Source organism: Choristoneura fumiferana, chromosome 7, assembly GCF_025370935.1.
Source record: "Choristoneura fumiferana chromosome 7, NRCan_CFum_1, whole genome shotgun sequence".
Classification (NCBI taxonomy): Eukaryota; Metazoa; Arthropoda; class Insecta; order Lepidoptera; family Tortricidae; genus Choristoneura; species Choristoneura fumiferana.
Window position 1 is genome coordinate 4934419 of NC_133478.1, and position 15523 is coordinate 4949941.

At 37.9% G+C, this 15523-nt stretch overlaps 1 protein-coding gene across 1 annotated transcript; it reads left to right on the forward strand.

Annotated features, from left to right (window-relative positions):
• The first annotated feature begins 632 nt into the window (after positions 1 to 632).
• On the forward strand, positions 633 to 11843 carry LOC141429560 (uncharacterized). Its single transcript, XM_074089917.1, has 5 exons — positions 633 to 801; positions 2581 to 2659; positions 5427 to 5612; positions 7694 to 7850; positions 10120 to 11843. The coding sequence occupies exons 1-5, from the start codon at positions 791 to 793 to the stop codon at positions 10266 to 10268; spliced, it is 582 nt and encodes a 193-aa protein (XP_073946018.1). The 5' UTR covers positions 633 to 790; the 3' UTR covers positions 10269 to 11843.
• The last annotated feature ends 3680 nt before the right edge of the window (positions 11844 to 15523 follow it).

Genomic DNA, 15523 nt, shown 5'->3' on the forward strand with positions numbered 1-15523 from the left:
CAAATGGTTTTAAAATACCTATCCAACGATACCCCACACTACAAGATAGAATGAGAAAAAAAAATCACCCCCACTTTACGTCTGTGGGAGGTACTCTAAACAAAATTGTTTTTGATTTTTTTATTGTACCATTTTGTCGGTATAGTTTACATATATATCCGTGCAAAATTACATCTTTCTAGTATTAATAGTCCCTGAGCAAAGCCGCGGACGGATAGACAGACAGACATGCGAAACTATAAGGGTTCCGTTTTTGCCATTTTGGCTCCGGAACCCTAAAAAGAGAGACGAAAAAAAGGTACAGCCAAAGGCGGTAATTCCACATTTATCACTCTATCTAACTATTGATGAAAACTGCATTAAAATCTTGTACACACTTTAAAAGATCTAAACGTACATACAAAAATACAGACAGACGGCGTGAAGAATACTACAGACAAACTAATTCCATACACCACATGGATATCGCTGTCTTGCTCTATCACGTGCAAAATTCCGCTCTTGACGTGAACAAACCAACGTACCTAGGTACACACTGATGACATTACAATCCACGTTCTGCTGCGTAAATGCATTTATTTTATGACTTATGTGACGTACGATAACATATATGATTCGCGCTATGTTAGAACGCTAGCATGCACACATTTAGTCGGCAGGACGCGAACCGAACGCAGGTCACTGAAACAAGCGCTATACGTTTATCGCGCACTCATGTTTACCAAAGATATAGTCAACCTAAAAACATGATAGGATATCAATTTTAAAAGTGCGAGGAATTTGTGCCAGGATGAATTGCAAGTAAGTTTACTTGTGTGTTTTTTATTTAAAATGATATTCTTTATACTTACATTCTGGATTTTCAATCGAAGGTCGATTGCGGTTTTGCTGGGTTAGCAACAAATTGTTGACAATTAATGGGTGTGGGACTGAAGGGACATTGTTTGAGTGTTTGGACACAAAAATATTTTCTTTATTATTTTAATCATGGTTACCTACTTGTTAAATAGTAATAGTAATAATTCATAACATCGCGGGTGAGCAAAGTAGTTTATAGTTCATTAACAATTCCTTTCATCATTATATACATCATTAATAGATCTATATTTACCCATCGACCTCCAGTTTCTTCGATCGGAAGCGGCTTGCATCCACCGTAAACTCGCGTCTTTAAGTCATCCGTCCATCTCATTGGTCGAATTCATTTATTAATTAAAAAAAACTCGTTTCATTAAAAGGATAATAATAAGTCGGCATGTGTAGTAGGTCAAGGGCTCTTTTACAGTTCTATTTTTTAATATTACGAGTACTAACACTTTAGGAAAGACCATTTACCCAAAATAATGGATCACTAGAAACTTTAAAAAAAAGAAGATCATTGAAATAATTGAAAAAGATTCGACTTGTAGAAATACAGATGCAGGAATAGCGAATATTATCCACGATTGAATGAAATATGCAATGCTAAATCTAACACAATAAACTGCTTTGGTTACGATAAATCTTTATATATACATAAAGCGACTAATACGTACCTACTTACCAATAATTTCCAGTTATTTGTTAAGTTAAACACCAGTACGGCGACAAACAGACGTGCGGTTCGCTTAACAATAAGCAAATAGGCACGTGTACGTGGAATACAGCTACTTGTAATTTGCTATGGGAAAAAATAATCTATCCTCGACCGCGTCTTTAGGATTATGTAACCCAGGAAAAAAGGAACCGATAATATCATCAACTCACTGTCTATCTTTCTGCCAAGATCCTTTCCGTAATACACTCCATCTCATCATCATCATCATCAGTCTATGTTCGTATACATAGGCCTCTCCCATGGCACGCCACTGAGCACGATCCTCGGCCACTCTCATCCAGCTCTTGCCAGCCGCCCTGCGAAGATCATCGCTCCACCTAATCTGAGGATGTCCTATGCTACGTTTGCCGATCCGTGGTCTCCACTCAAGAGCTCGTCTACCCCAACGGTTATCGGTCCCTCGGGTTATATGGCCGGCCCATTGCCACTTCAGCGTGCTAATGCAGTGGGCTATGTCGATAACTTTGGTTCTCTGTCGGATCACTTCGTTACGAATTCGATATTTCAGAGAAACTCCGAGCATAGCCCTTTCCATAGCACGTTGAGCAACTTTAAATTTATGGACCAGCCCTACCGTGAGCGTCCATGTTTCGGCACCGTATGTCATGACGGGCAGGACGAAGATTGAAGGCTTTCGTCTTTAGACTTTGTGGAATTGGCGATGTGAAGACTCGACGCTGTTTTCCATACGCTGCCCATCCCAACTGTATTCTTCTGTTGGCCTCTTTCTCGAATTGTACTCCGTCTGCTAGAGTTCATTTATCGCTATCCCGCGGGAACTATGCAATTTTTCGGGATAGAAAATAAAAACTATCCTATGTCCTTTCTCGGGACACTAACGCTATAATTAGACGTGATGAAGGAACAAACAAACGGACTTACAAACTTTCGCAATTATAATATTACCTAGTTGGATTAGTTAGTGGGACTTACGAATTATGCCGTACTAAACACTTTCTTACTTTTTGAATTCCTTGTTTTAGGCGCCAGTCACATCATGGGAAATATATATGCGGCTTGCCCACAGTTAAAACATGTTATGTGTTTGCCGTTGTGAATGCTGTAAGTACCTATATATAGGCCGATACATATATAGAAAAGGATGGTATGGCAGTTTACCTTGCACTCTACTTGGCGACGACCAGCAGGGCTACTACGAAACTCGAAACTCAAAATTCGTGTCGTGCGGTCCCTCTGACACTTATACTGTTTAATACGAGAGCGAGAGGGATGGTACGACACGAACTTCGAGTTTCGTAGTAGCCCTGCTACACAGCTGATATACAGGTGACGTGCAATAAGAGATGGCGTGCAATAAGTTTAAAAATATGTCAAATATTATTATAAGTTTTTATGAAAATACCTATCATACAAGCTGCAGATTGTACGTTTCAAGTCGATGCCATTAGGTAACCGTTTAAGAGTTTCGTCCTATGGAGACAATCATGACCGGACCATCAGAGCTTTACTGCCAGTTTATTGTTTTATCCCTGGATTTACATATAAGTAGGATGAATTTCAGGTTTATCATATACCAGAGTGGTCTAAAATGGTTTGCAAATTTTGAAACCACAATTCTACCCACACACGAACGTCGCCAGTTAAATAAAAGCTTGTAATAATTGAATAAGACACTGTGAAATTATTTATAGCATTCCATTCTGCACCAGATAATATGCAATTAAATTAAACATAATCATAAAAACTATCTACCTATCTTTTCGTCACAAAATATCTTTTAAAATCGTTAATTTTGTACGGTTACTTAATTAACCGCTTAACAGCAGTATATTGTCGTAATCTGACTAAATACTTAGGTACAGTCAAGGTCAAAGATATCTTTCCACTTTAGTACCTTGTCCCTGTCACTTCATGCTTGAACTTTTGTATAAAATTGTCAGATGGTATACTGTGACAAGTCCTGAAGTGTAAAGATAGAAAGAAATATTGATTTGCACTTTACAAAAGTACAACAAAACTTCTTATCTAATCTTAATGTTAATTACCTTTTGCGGAGGACTGGAGTCCGAACTAAGTAGAAACCTATATACCTACGAGTCTCTCTGTTGTGGCCTTCCCCACGTTATATAACGTAGATATACTAAAGGAAATACTTTATATAGGTAGCGTGGAGGAAAAACCATAATATAGTGAATACATAACAGAACAGTACCAGGCCCTCACCCCGGAAATATGTGAAATTTAATAAATTAAAGTTAACCGACGCTAAATGTTAATAAATCAACTATCTTTAACCGAATAAATAGTACTATTGTAAGAACTGTTGTGCTCTTTCGAATATAAACCTGTCATCCCTTACCCTCAGGTGGAAATTTAGTCAAAGACAAGCCTACTATCAATTTAGTTTTAATATGCATAAAAAAATCTTTCATCAAAATAATAACAAACACTACATGACTAAGTTTTGCGTAACTGAGAAAACACAGATATGTTATCAGTTATTACTCGTGAATCCCACAAACCGAAGTCATCGTAAACAATAATAGATAAAAAAAGGAATTATTCGATGAAGTTTGATGCGGATTTTGAATTTGTTTTGATGACGAACTTGTGAATAAGTATCAAAGCGAAGCGTTCACAGAACCCTGTTCCCATCGGTTTGCCAAATATATAGGTACAGAATACTAATAGACAACAAGACATACAGTCGAGGTCATAATTATACATATATAATATACATTACCAAGACCTCAAAAATATCTATCCAATTGATTGAATCAGGCGTTACTTTGCGGAGGTTGGTTGGTTGCACGTTGGTTGGTTGGTTTTAGTTCATTAATATCTATCCACTTTTATGCCACTAAAAAGCTTATAAGGTCGATGTATACATTTATTGATGTGTGTATTTAACGCTATTTCTGTATCGATATTTTTGCTTTCGACTGTACATGGAAGCTAGTTTCACATGGTTTCACCGCGGAAATGTCTGACCTGATAGGTAAGTAAATATGGGTGAAGACCAAAAAGTTGCACACCATTAAAGCTGCGTTAGCAGGTAGTTATAATTTTCATTAACTTTTTCCAATGTGACACGTGTATTTTTTTGTATTTTTTTTTTTGTGTGTAATTTTCGTGTGACAATGGAAAAAGTTAATGGAAATTAAAACTACGTGCTAACGCAGCTTTAACGCTGTGCAATTTTTTGGTATTCACCCATATCTGTTCAGGTTGTTTAGACAAAATGTCAAACGGTTTGGTTTCTACATGCGCTATGTCAGAATTGGGGTGACACTTTTTCCCGGCCCGGATAATACCAGGATGGAAATACCAGGGCACAAAAAACAGGGCCGGTATTTCCATGTCGGTGTTATCCGGGCTGGGAAAGAGTGTCACCCTCAGAATTGCACAGATTTTGTATATATATTCTACACCAACTTCTAAACGTGCGCGCTAAATTTCACAAGTGAATGTAGGTAATGTAAGTATGTTTGCTAGAAACTATAAGTCGTATTGTGAAAAATCTTTTTTTAGTTGGACTAAGATAGCCCGACTTAAGGAACAGTGAAAGTGTCGTCAAAATCGGCTCGGCATGCAGTTGTTGAGATAGTCGTGGTCGTTCACACGAAAAAAGATTAAATGTTTAGTTTTAATTACGACTGAAATGAAATTATAAAAATGAGGAAAAATTAATTAAATCGACGAGTTCAAAACTGTGACTAAAACGGAAGATAGTACCTAATTAAAGTTTTATCTCTTAAAAAATCTTAAGTAAAGGCAACTATGTATTTGAGCCCGGTGCCTGTGTAAAAATACAGTAGGTACCTAATCTACTTTGAATCGAGTAAAAATTAAATGATTGTCTTTTCAGATCATTGTATGCCTCTTCGCTCTCGGATTCTTGGCCTGGGTTGGCTTGCTGGTATACCTGGCTGCACCTTTCAGAGAGGGCGGGAATAATGAACTTTTAATAGCTGTTCTGGTGGCGGCTGGAGGCTATTTAGCCTCTGCGATCTCGGTTATTTTTGCCATGTTGCTGCTCGTTGGAATACGCAAGGTAAGTCTATTGTTGAAGACAGGACCTGACTATGAAGCTTAAGGTCCCGGGTTCTATCCCTGGTTGGGCAGACTGTATGAATAATACGAATTTAGTAGTTTAGTATGTATTTATTACGGTAACCATAGTACAAGCGTTGTTTAGTTTGGGACTAGGTCAATTGTCCCATGGTATAACAGTGGCGTAGCTAGGTAACCAAAGACCCTGGGACAAAAAGTAAACTAGGGCCCCAACTAAACTATTTAAAATCGTGATTGGTTATTTGGAGTCTTTTTGTATTTTTTATTTCAACTCCAAATTTGTTACTTTTACGGGTATCCCGTGAAACCATATCGAAAATACAAACTGAGACATGGATGCACAGAAAAACCAGAAAAAAGAGACCAGCGCGGGAATCGAACCCAGGTCCTCAGCAATCCGTGCTGCGTGCTATAACCCCTACACCACCGCTGGACAGGAATTTAGACACGAATTTTTCCTATGCATACATATCTCAGGTTGCTTATTTCTACTACGCTACTTATGCAGCAGCACTAGCGACATCTATGTTTTTCGCTCTCATCGAGAGACGTCACATTCTATCGGAACCAACCGCTCACCCAGACAAGAGATGTCGCTACTAAGCAATCAAATTATGATTGGTTATTTGGAGTCTTTTTGTATTTTTTATTTCAACTCCAAATTTGTTACTTTTACGGGTATCCCGTGAAACCATATCGAAAATACAAACTGAGACATGGATGCACAGAAAAACCAGAAAAAGAGACCAGCGCTGGGAATCGAACCCGGGTCCTCAGCGGTTGGTTCCGATAGAATGTGACGTCTCTCGATGAGAGCGAAAAACATAGATGTCGCTAGTGCTGCTGCATAAGTAGCGTAGTAGAAATAAGCAACCTGAGATATGTATGCATAGGAAAAATTCGTGTCTAAATTCCTGTCCAGCGGTGGTGTAGGGGTTATAGCACGCAGCACGGATTGCTGAGGACCTAGGTTCGATTCCCAGCGCTGGTCTCTTTTCTGGTTTTTCTGTGCATCCATGTCTCAGTTTGTATTTCGATATGGTTTCACGGGATACCCGTAAAAGTAACAAAATTGGAGTTGAAATAAAAAATACAAAAAGACTCCAAATAACCAATCATAATTTGATTGCTTAGTAGCGACATCTCTTGTCTGGGTGAGCGGTTGGTTCCGATAGAATGTGACGTCTCTCGATGAGAGCGAAAAACATAGATGTCGCTAGTGCTGCTGCATAAGTAGCGTAGTAGAAATAAGCAACCTGAGATATGTTGCATAGGAAAAATTCGTGTCTAAATTCCTGTCCAGCGGTGGTGTAGGGGTTATAGCACGCAGCACGGATTGCTGAGGACCTGGGTTCGATTCCCAGCGCTGGTCTCTTTTTCTGGTTTTTCTGTGCATCCATGTCTCAGTTTGTAATTTCGATATTTAAAATCGTTTGTTCCGTATTCGTCGTGTTCCGAATTCAACGTACTTACTCCAGATTTGTCATTTATATTTTGTAAGCCGATGGGGCCTCCTGAGCTTGGGGGCCCCGGGGCACTGCCCCGTCTAGCCCTCCGGTAGCTACGCCACTGATGGTATATATTAGTTATGTAAAATTGGGGGTAAATGGGAAAGCGGCAGCGAGTGGGCAGTGAGCATGGAGGAGGATCAAAAAAGGGTAGAGATGCAATGCGAGATATACAAAAAACTGCGTTCTTTGCCCAAATGAAAGAAGAAAGAAGCTGGAAGTCGAGTTTCAAATTGATGACGTTTGATTTGAACGCAGTATTTTACGGGATTTCAAAAAAAAATGTAATATCCTAAAGTTCAATTTTATCAACAAATGTAATTATCATCTCGCCCTATAAACGTCCCACTTTAGAGTACAGGCCCTCTATCAGAATGAAAGGATTGGACTGTTGTTTCTAGGTGGGCCTAGAGCGGACGGCGAACTTCACACACGGCGTTGAATTCTTAAATTATATTTCATTCATTAAATTTGCGAAGACCAATTTAGAGTTTAGTAGTAGTAATATATATACTATAATTTATAATGAATAGTTATTTTCCTTTTTTTACAGAAAAGCCCTAACTTAGTAAAAATGTATCTGTTATACGGTGTCGTCGTTGAGATCATCTTGATATTGGCCGTCACTGCCGTCGTCTCTATTTATTACCGTCAGATATTGTCTGGTCAAGGTTGTGCAATATACGCCGCCGTTTTGTTGTGCATTTGCGGTAAGTAGAACTAATTGCTAATAAATACAATATACATACTAAAAAAACCGGCCAAGAGCGTGTCGGACACGCCCAAAATAGGGTTCCGTAGCCATTACGAAAAAATTTAGCAATATTTTTCTAAGGATTTCGTATTTTATACGGAATCTTCCAAGGTTAGGTATATTTTATACCTTAGGCTGCTATTTAAGAGTAAAACTACTAATAATTCTCAAGCAAACTTAGCCGTTATAGTTTTCCTTGAAAGTTTGATATATACTTACTACCATCCTGATTTTTTTCAAATTTTTCCACCCACCGGTTTAGATTTAAGAGGGGGGACGTTCGATTTTAATAAGAATTTGCACTGTAAAGTTGAATATTTCGCAAACAAATCACTGAATCGAAAAATTGTCTTAGCAAACCCCTAACGGTTTTAAAAGACCTATCTAACGATACCGCCCACACTATAGGGTTGGATGAGAAATAAAAAACACCCCTAGTTTACGTTTATGGGAGGTACCCTAAAAAAATTTTTTTTTTGTTTTTTATTGTACCATTTTGTCGGCATAGTTTACATATAAATCCGTGCAAAATTACAGCTTTCTAGCATTGATAGTCCCTGAGCAAAGCCGCGGACGGACCGACAGACAGACAGACAGACATGGCGAAATTATAATGGTTCCGTTTTTGCCATTTTGGCTACTAAACCCTAAAAACTGACCAAGACTAATTAATATGCGGCAAATATTCAATATTAACAGCCTTATTCATAAAAAGTAAGAGCCTCCTTGAAGGCTTCTTGAAGGCCCGATGCTAAAAAACATGATTCATAAACGTCTGTTAGCGCTAATCAGTCGATCAAGACTCTGCTAAAGTTAGAGGATCGTAGACCCTCCTTTATCTCCCTGCTAAGTCACAAAATGTCCGCCACAAGTTTGAACAGCTGACTTTTACAAGAGCAAAAAACAATACCGAAGATATTTTTAGTGAAAGGAGGGCTACGCAAAGATAAAAAAAAATCCAGGAAAAATTATTTTCAGGATTTTTTATTTAAATTTTTTGTCTTTGATTTGTCAAGATGGCCAACATAACGCGTCTAATCCGTCTATCAGGAGCTCAACAACTAGCAGACTGCTAGCAAGCGTTTATGAATCATACTTTTTGACAACCGTCTAACAAGCTTGATCAGTCTGCTAAGTAATAGACCGATCAAACCTCAATTAAGGTTTTTTTATGAATAAGGCTGTAAGTTTTTAACGACTACTTCTCATTAACATACAAAGCCTTCTTAACTGTGATAGTTATTTATTTAAATTATTTATATTAAAAAAAAATCGAACCGACGACAAGGGGGATGGACATTGGACACATGATTTTTATGAAAATTAGCAATTTTAAGTCTAATAGGTATCTACTACCTATATACGAACAGATCAAAAATTAATCGTAGCAAACCTACAATGTCTTTTGCTGTACACTATGAATTTTGACGAGAAAAAAATACTTAAATACAAATGCAAATGTTCTGTGTAAGCGTAAGTGTTGATTGCCGTGCGGGACTGTCACGTGCGCTGATATTAACGGTCATAACACTGTCATGCCGCGGGCCGCTATACTTACGGGATCCACGTACATATATTCCCAAAATCTTTCCCACATGAAATTTTGCACGGGTACTTTTCATATAACGCAAAAAACCACGTTGTAAATTTTGGGAATACTCAAAGTGATGGACGGTTGAGCTGGTTAGAACTGTAGGTTCACGGTGGATGCAGACCGCTAACCGAAGCAACTGGAAGTCTATGGAAGAGGCCTTTGTCTAAAGTGTACGCCTACAGCGATATGATGATGATGACTCAAGGGATTTAGTAAGATCCTAGAATTATGATTGGATTTTTGGAGTCTTTTTGTATTTTTTATTTCAACTCCAAATTTGATACTTTTACGGGTATCCCGTGAAACCATACCGAAAATACAAACTGAGACATGGATGCACAGGTTTTTCTGGTTTTTTTATGCAACCATGTCTCAGCTTGTATTTTCGATATGATCCTAGATTTTGAATTCGACTACCGGATATAATAGTTAATAGTCTAAAGCCGAGTTTAGACTTGCAAGAAAAATCGTGCAAGGCCGCGTTGCGAGGCCGTAAAGCCAACGAGTTTGTAGTGGTCAATCGAGCGCCGCAATGTAATGCAACTTGCACGATTTTACTTGTAAGTCTAAACTCGGCTTAAGCGACGAGACCATATCCAAAGGTATTCTAATAAAACCTTATTTGTTTCAGTTCTGTACGGGTTCATTCTTCGAGTGGTGGTACACACTTACATAGTAATTAGAAATGGTCGCAGTTTGCATGCACACCGGACTGATGTTCAAGTACTTTTCATGCTAGGTACAGACGGAGAACTACAAGTGCTGCCTCTCGTGCGATAGCGCTGGGAAACTATTAGAGACTAGGCGTATAGGAGGGAGTGGGGGGAAGGACGTGTACCTCATAGTCTAGTTCAGCCATAGGTAGGTACTTAATATTTTTCCTGTGTGGGCCATACACGTGTTGTAGTTATGATGCAGCGGGCCCCAGAATTCATGGTCAACTGCATTAAAAGTCGAAAAAAATTAAAAAACTATGTACTTAAAAAAGTATAATTTTAATGCTTATAGAATCTGGGTGGGTCACATGCGGCCCGCAGGCCGCATGGTGAGTAGGTACAGCTGGTCTAGTTCCAGAACGGGGTCAGTATAACCTGTGGCTCTTTTGGTCTATTGTAATTTTTGGCTCTTCCGTGTCAAAAGGTTGCCGACTCCTGTGGCCCATTTTACGAAGTTACAATTTACAAGCGGTAGTCCCTTTTCAATGCATACTGTTAAACAAAGACTACCGCTTGTAGATTGTAAGTTGTAGCTTCGTGAAATGGGCACCGGCTTAGTATTAGTATTTCGACGCTATGGCGTCAAATTTAAGGGTATGCTTCCGATGATTCGGTGTAGGTAAAAAATTACGCGCGTTTTAATACTCATTGCATTAGACTTAAGTTGGCTTACTATAAAAACGTTAATATAAAAGTATAAAAGTTTATATTATGAACTGACATTAATTAAACATGTCCAGGCATTTGTGATAATGAGGAAGTATACTGTGAAAATTTAGTCATTCTACATAAAGACTGATTATTATAAAGAGGAAAATTGGCCTCATCCTCTTAAATTGAGAATGATCTCAATACTATTTATTTCTTTTAAGAATAAATACCAATCCATCCGAAAATCCAACGGAGCTTGGAGCTTGGCGTCTTTGGAATTTAGTTTGCTACTCGGAGGACATCAGTGCCATCTGTTATCGAGTAGCTATTACTAACGTAATTGAGTTATACGGTAAAAGATGGCGCCACCACATAACTTTACACATTGAAATGAAAAATTTATCTACAATATTTTTTAGGATAATGTACCTGTTAAAATCTTGGACCTTAGATTAGAGATTTGTCTAATTCATTTGTGCCATTTACTATGTCGTCATGGCATATTTGTATATTGTGCTTTGTTCAAAATCTCTGGTTTTAATGGTATATGAACATAGCTGATCCAAAAATATACCTATTTCATAATTTGTCAAAACCAAATTCATAGGTAGGTACCTAAAATTCAATTATTTTTGGTGGTCAAGTTCATTGTTTATATAAATCAAAGTACCTAACTATTTTTATAACTTGGCATTTTTATATTTAGACAATATGTTAATTCTTAGTGATAAATGTAGTTTCTAATTATGAAATTAAATGACAGATTACTTTAACAAAAAATATTAAAAAATCAGTTGAATCGCGGCTGATCGTCGTGATATTGATTGTGAAAAGGTTCCACCCTGGTACGCGAGACAGTTTCCTTGGCTGTACAACAATAAGTACTTAATTGGATATTCACAGTTTAATGATTTACAATAATTAAATTAAAATGATATTGTCATCATGTGCATTGCACAAAAAAATGTATTAAAATGTTCAAACACAAGATTTTTCTTTATTTTACTTCCTTTCATTTAAATATACATTTACATACTTATTGTGATTTGACTTATGGTTTCTCAAGACGTAAGGAACCTACAAATACCTGCGAAGCAATTCAATGGTGTTTGTTAAGTTCCCAATCCACGTTGGGCCCGCGCGGGAACTACGGCCCAAGCCCTGGAATGGGACAGGTCTCCTCCCAAAATGAGAGCTTGGGCCGTAGGCCGTGCGAAGAGATCTGTCTCATTCCAGGGGACAAGTCTCCCAAAATGAGAGCTTGGGCCGTAGTTCCCGCGCGGGCCGATCCCAGCCTATATATACCTGTCCCATTCATCCATTAACCGATGATTCATGGTTTTGATGTTAGCAAAATAAAATAACACAAAGTCAATGTCAAAGTCAAAATATCTTTATTCAATTTAGGCTATAACAAGCACTTATGAGTGGCAAAAAATATCTACCACCGGTTCGGAAAAAACCTCTGTTGAGAAGAATCCGGCAAGAAACTCAACGAGGTATATTTTTTTTAAGCAGATTTACAATATTATTAAATGATATCTATACATCACAATAGTATTTAACATAACTTTATTTTTAACACAGTAGGTTCGCTATTTGAACGGATCGCTAATGCGGATCGGAATTATTTCCAAATATCCCTGTCCATGATATAATCATTAACTTTATAATACGCTTTAGATGTTAATGTCTTCTTGACAATAGATCTGAATTTTGTATCTGTTTCATTTGTAATATTTTTTGGAATTTTATAATAAAAACCTATGCAGTTTCCCAGAAACGACTTATTGTTTTAGCCAGTCTGTAAGAAGGAACTTTAAGCTTCCCTGTGTTTCTAGTAGCCTTTGGCTTATCGAAGTTAGTAGGAAAATCACATACGTTCTTCCTAACATACATGATTATTTAAAAAACATAAAGCGACGGCAGGGTTAGGATACCTGTTTCCTTAAAAAAAGATCTTAAAGATTCAAGCGTCTTCAAATTATAAATTGCTCTAATTGCTCTCTTTGCAAGATAAAAATTGACTCAATGTCTGCAGTAGATCCCCATAAAATAAGGCCGTTCGAAATAATGCTATTAAAGGAAGCAAAATAAACCAACCGTGCCGTCGCCACACCGGTTAGCTGCCGTATTTTCCAAACTGCAAAAGCAGCAGAGCTCAATCTACTTGCGATTGCTGTGACGTGGGTCCCCTCTGTAGTTTAGAATCGAGCGTTATTCCTAAAAATACTGTTGATTTTACAAATTCAACAGTTTGACCATTTAACTTTATATTAGAAACTGAATTCGAAATAGATGAATTTATCAACGAGAATTTAATACATTTACTTTTCTTAGGAGTTCATAACAAGTTATTGGCAGAAAACCATGCGGATATCACGGACAGGGTTTCATTGCGTTCAATGAAGTTGGTGTCCTTTCTACTAACCTTGAACAATAGGGACGTGTCGTCAGCAAACATAATTATATACCCGACTTTTAGCTTACCATATAAGTTAGGTCATTTACATAAATAAGATACATGGGGCAAGAATGAATCCTTGAGGCACTCCCATTTCGACCGACCACAGATCCCGCCAATACCGTTCCGTTAATGGCTACCTTTTGTTTTCTTTGTGTGAGGTCAACACATTGTCGCTCAGGGGTTAATGAAATAATTTAACTTGAAAATTACATTTAAAGTGGCGAAAATTTCAAGGCTGCATCTAGGGGGCGCCAATTCTAAGAGGTCGCCAAATTCTAAGGCAGCGCCGAATTTTAGGGCGGTGTTACTCAATCCTGCAATAACGGCTAAACGGATTTAGAGGGAAATTAATGTACCTATAAACAAGTATTTGGATTGAAACTTGGAAAAGGTACATAAAAACCCGGTAAGTAGATAATCTGTTGAGTGGGATAATCTTTAACTGTAGAAATTAATGCGCTGTCTAAGAACACTGAAGTACATTCAAAGCTGAATTACTTAGCAGGGTGAAACTTTCGTTGCTTCTGTCAGTTGATATCCCATACATTTGCCAAAGAGTTCACATTTATTATAATGTTTCTTGGCTGTAGAACGCCTTTCAAGATAACGTGTTAAGCGTCCACAATCACAATCTAGATCAACACAAATAGATGGCGTTCTCCGAGCAAGCGTTGTGCTACTTGTGCTTCAAAAACGTAGTAATTGTAGCATTTTTTCATGCTAAACTTTAACCCCCTTATTCATAAAACTTAACAAGCCTATGTTAACTAACAAATGCTTTGTCCCTTTCTAACAAATACAAATGTCGAAGTGACAGATAAGGACAAACGAATTTTAGCGGCATTTTAACTAAAATAGGTTTGATTGTCGTTTATGAATAAGGGGGTAAGACTGTAAATATTTCTCGTGAAGGTATTGCTAAGGGTTGAAACTCTCTTTTAATATTACCGTTTAAAATAAAAACCTCTTTTGTTCTATGTGGTCGTGCTCGTCGGTTGAGGATCAGCAGTGAACCTTCGTGACGACTTTCCTGCTAAAATAGTGTGATGATTCCCCCTTACCTTCCACATCGCTGTGCTCCGGAGTTCTTAGTTGTCAATAGAGAGCTCTGCCCACTCACATCAAAGGCCGTATTGTCTAACGCTGAGGCTGTGCCTTTTACGTCACCCACAGGAAGAGATTGAGTCAGTCCTTTATTCTAAAACCAGGCACGGCACAGCCAGAGAAGCTCTTTGTAATTTGGAATTCAACTCAGTTTAACCTGGTTTAATTATTAGCTGCCTGAGTTGTATTTGTTTTCTGGGTTTTACCATTGAGCGAGTATATAATTATGTTTAGGCATAACGCCAACTGCCCACGTCGTTACAGTGCACGGCATACTAAAATCTACTTACTGTTGTTTTACTCACTCATTGTTTGCTTACTGTTGTGTGGTTGGCAGTTTTTGTGGATTACTAGTGAGCATTTTTAGTGAACCAAATTTACTCGGTAATAGATGTTTTCAATCAATGTTTACAGCAACAAACCTGAGAATATTACAACATTGGTGTGAAATTACGTATTAGCATTAGCACTGCATAGCCGACCAAAAGAAATATATGTATAAAGAAAACAACAACATTTACCTACTTACCTAAGTGAGACGCCGTAAGTTATATTGAACTTTTGCCTAGGCGCACACGTGTTTGTCATTTTGTCATAGTAGGTAACTGTCGGATCTCTCTATTTTTCTCATTGTAAAGACAGAGAGATCTGACTGCCATTGTGACATATTGCCGTCCCAGCGTCTTAACATTTAGTGGTGAAGGATTTTTTTGGTTGACTATACCTACTTGAATAAATAAATAAAAAATAGTAGGTAAGTAATGTAAATATGTCGTTCTTGAAATCTTGAAGATGAAGTTACTTAAAGGAAACAAAGATTGTTTGTCTCATTCAGCCGTGCCGCCCCGGGGCCCGAACGGAGTTAGTTCTCCACTGCGATTGACTTAGCAAAGTTAAATTAACTTGGAGCATCCTAAGTACCATAACTTACAATTTCTTACTTTCCCTTTCTGTGCAAATTAACGGCCCGTATCATACCTATTATCGGCGTTTATAGCAGCAATAAAGCATTAGCATTCCCCTCCTTCCATCCACGAGCCCAAAAAATATGTACAAGTGTATCTATCTATCTAGATACACATATGACCACGATTATT

Bases quoted from the DNA above. Each gene is read 5' to 3' on its own strand.
- LOC141429560 (XM_074089917.1), top strand. The intron at 5,613-7,693 runs GTAAGTCTATTG...CTTTTTTTACAG, and splicing joins TGCTCGTTGGAATACGCAAG to AAAAGCCCTAACTTAGTAAA. The intron at 7,851-10,119 runs GTAAGTAGAACT...TATTTGTTTCAG, and splicing joins CGTTTTGTTGTGCATTTGCG to TTCTGTACGGGTTCATTCTT.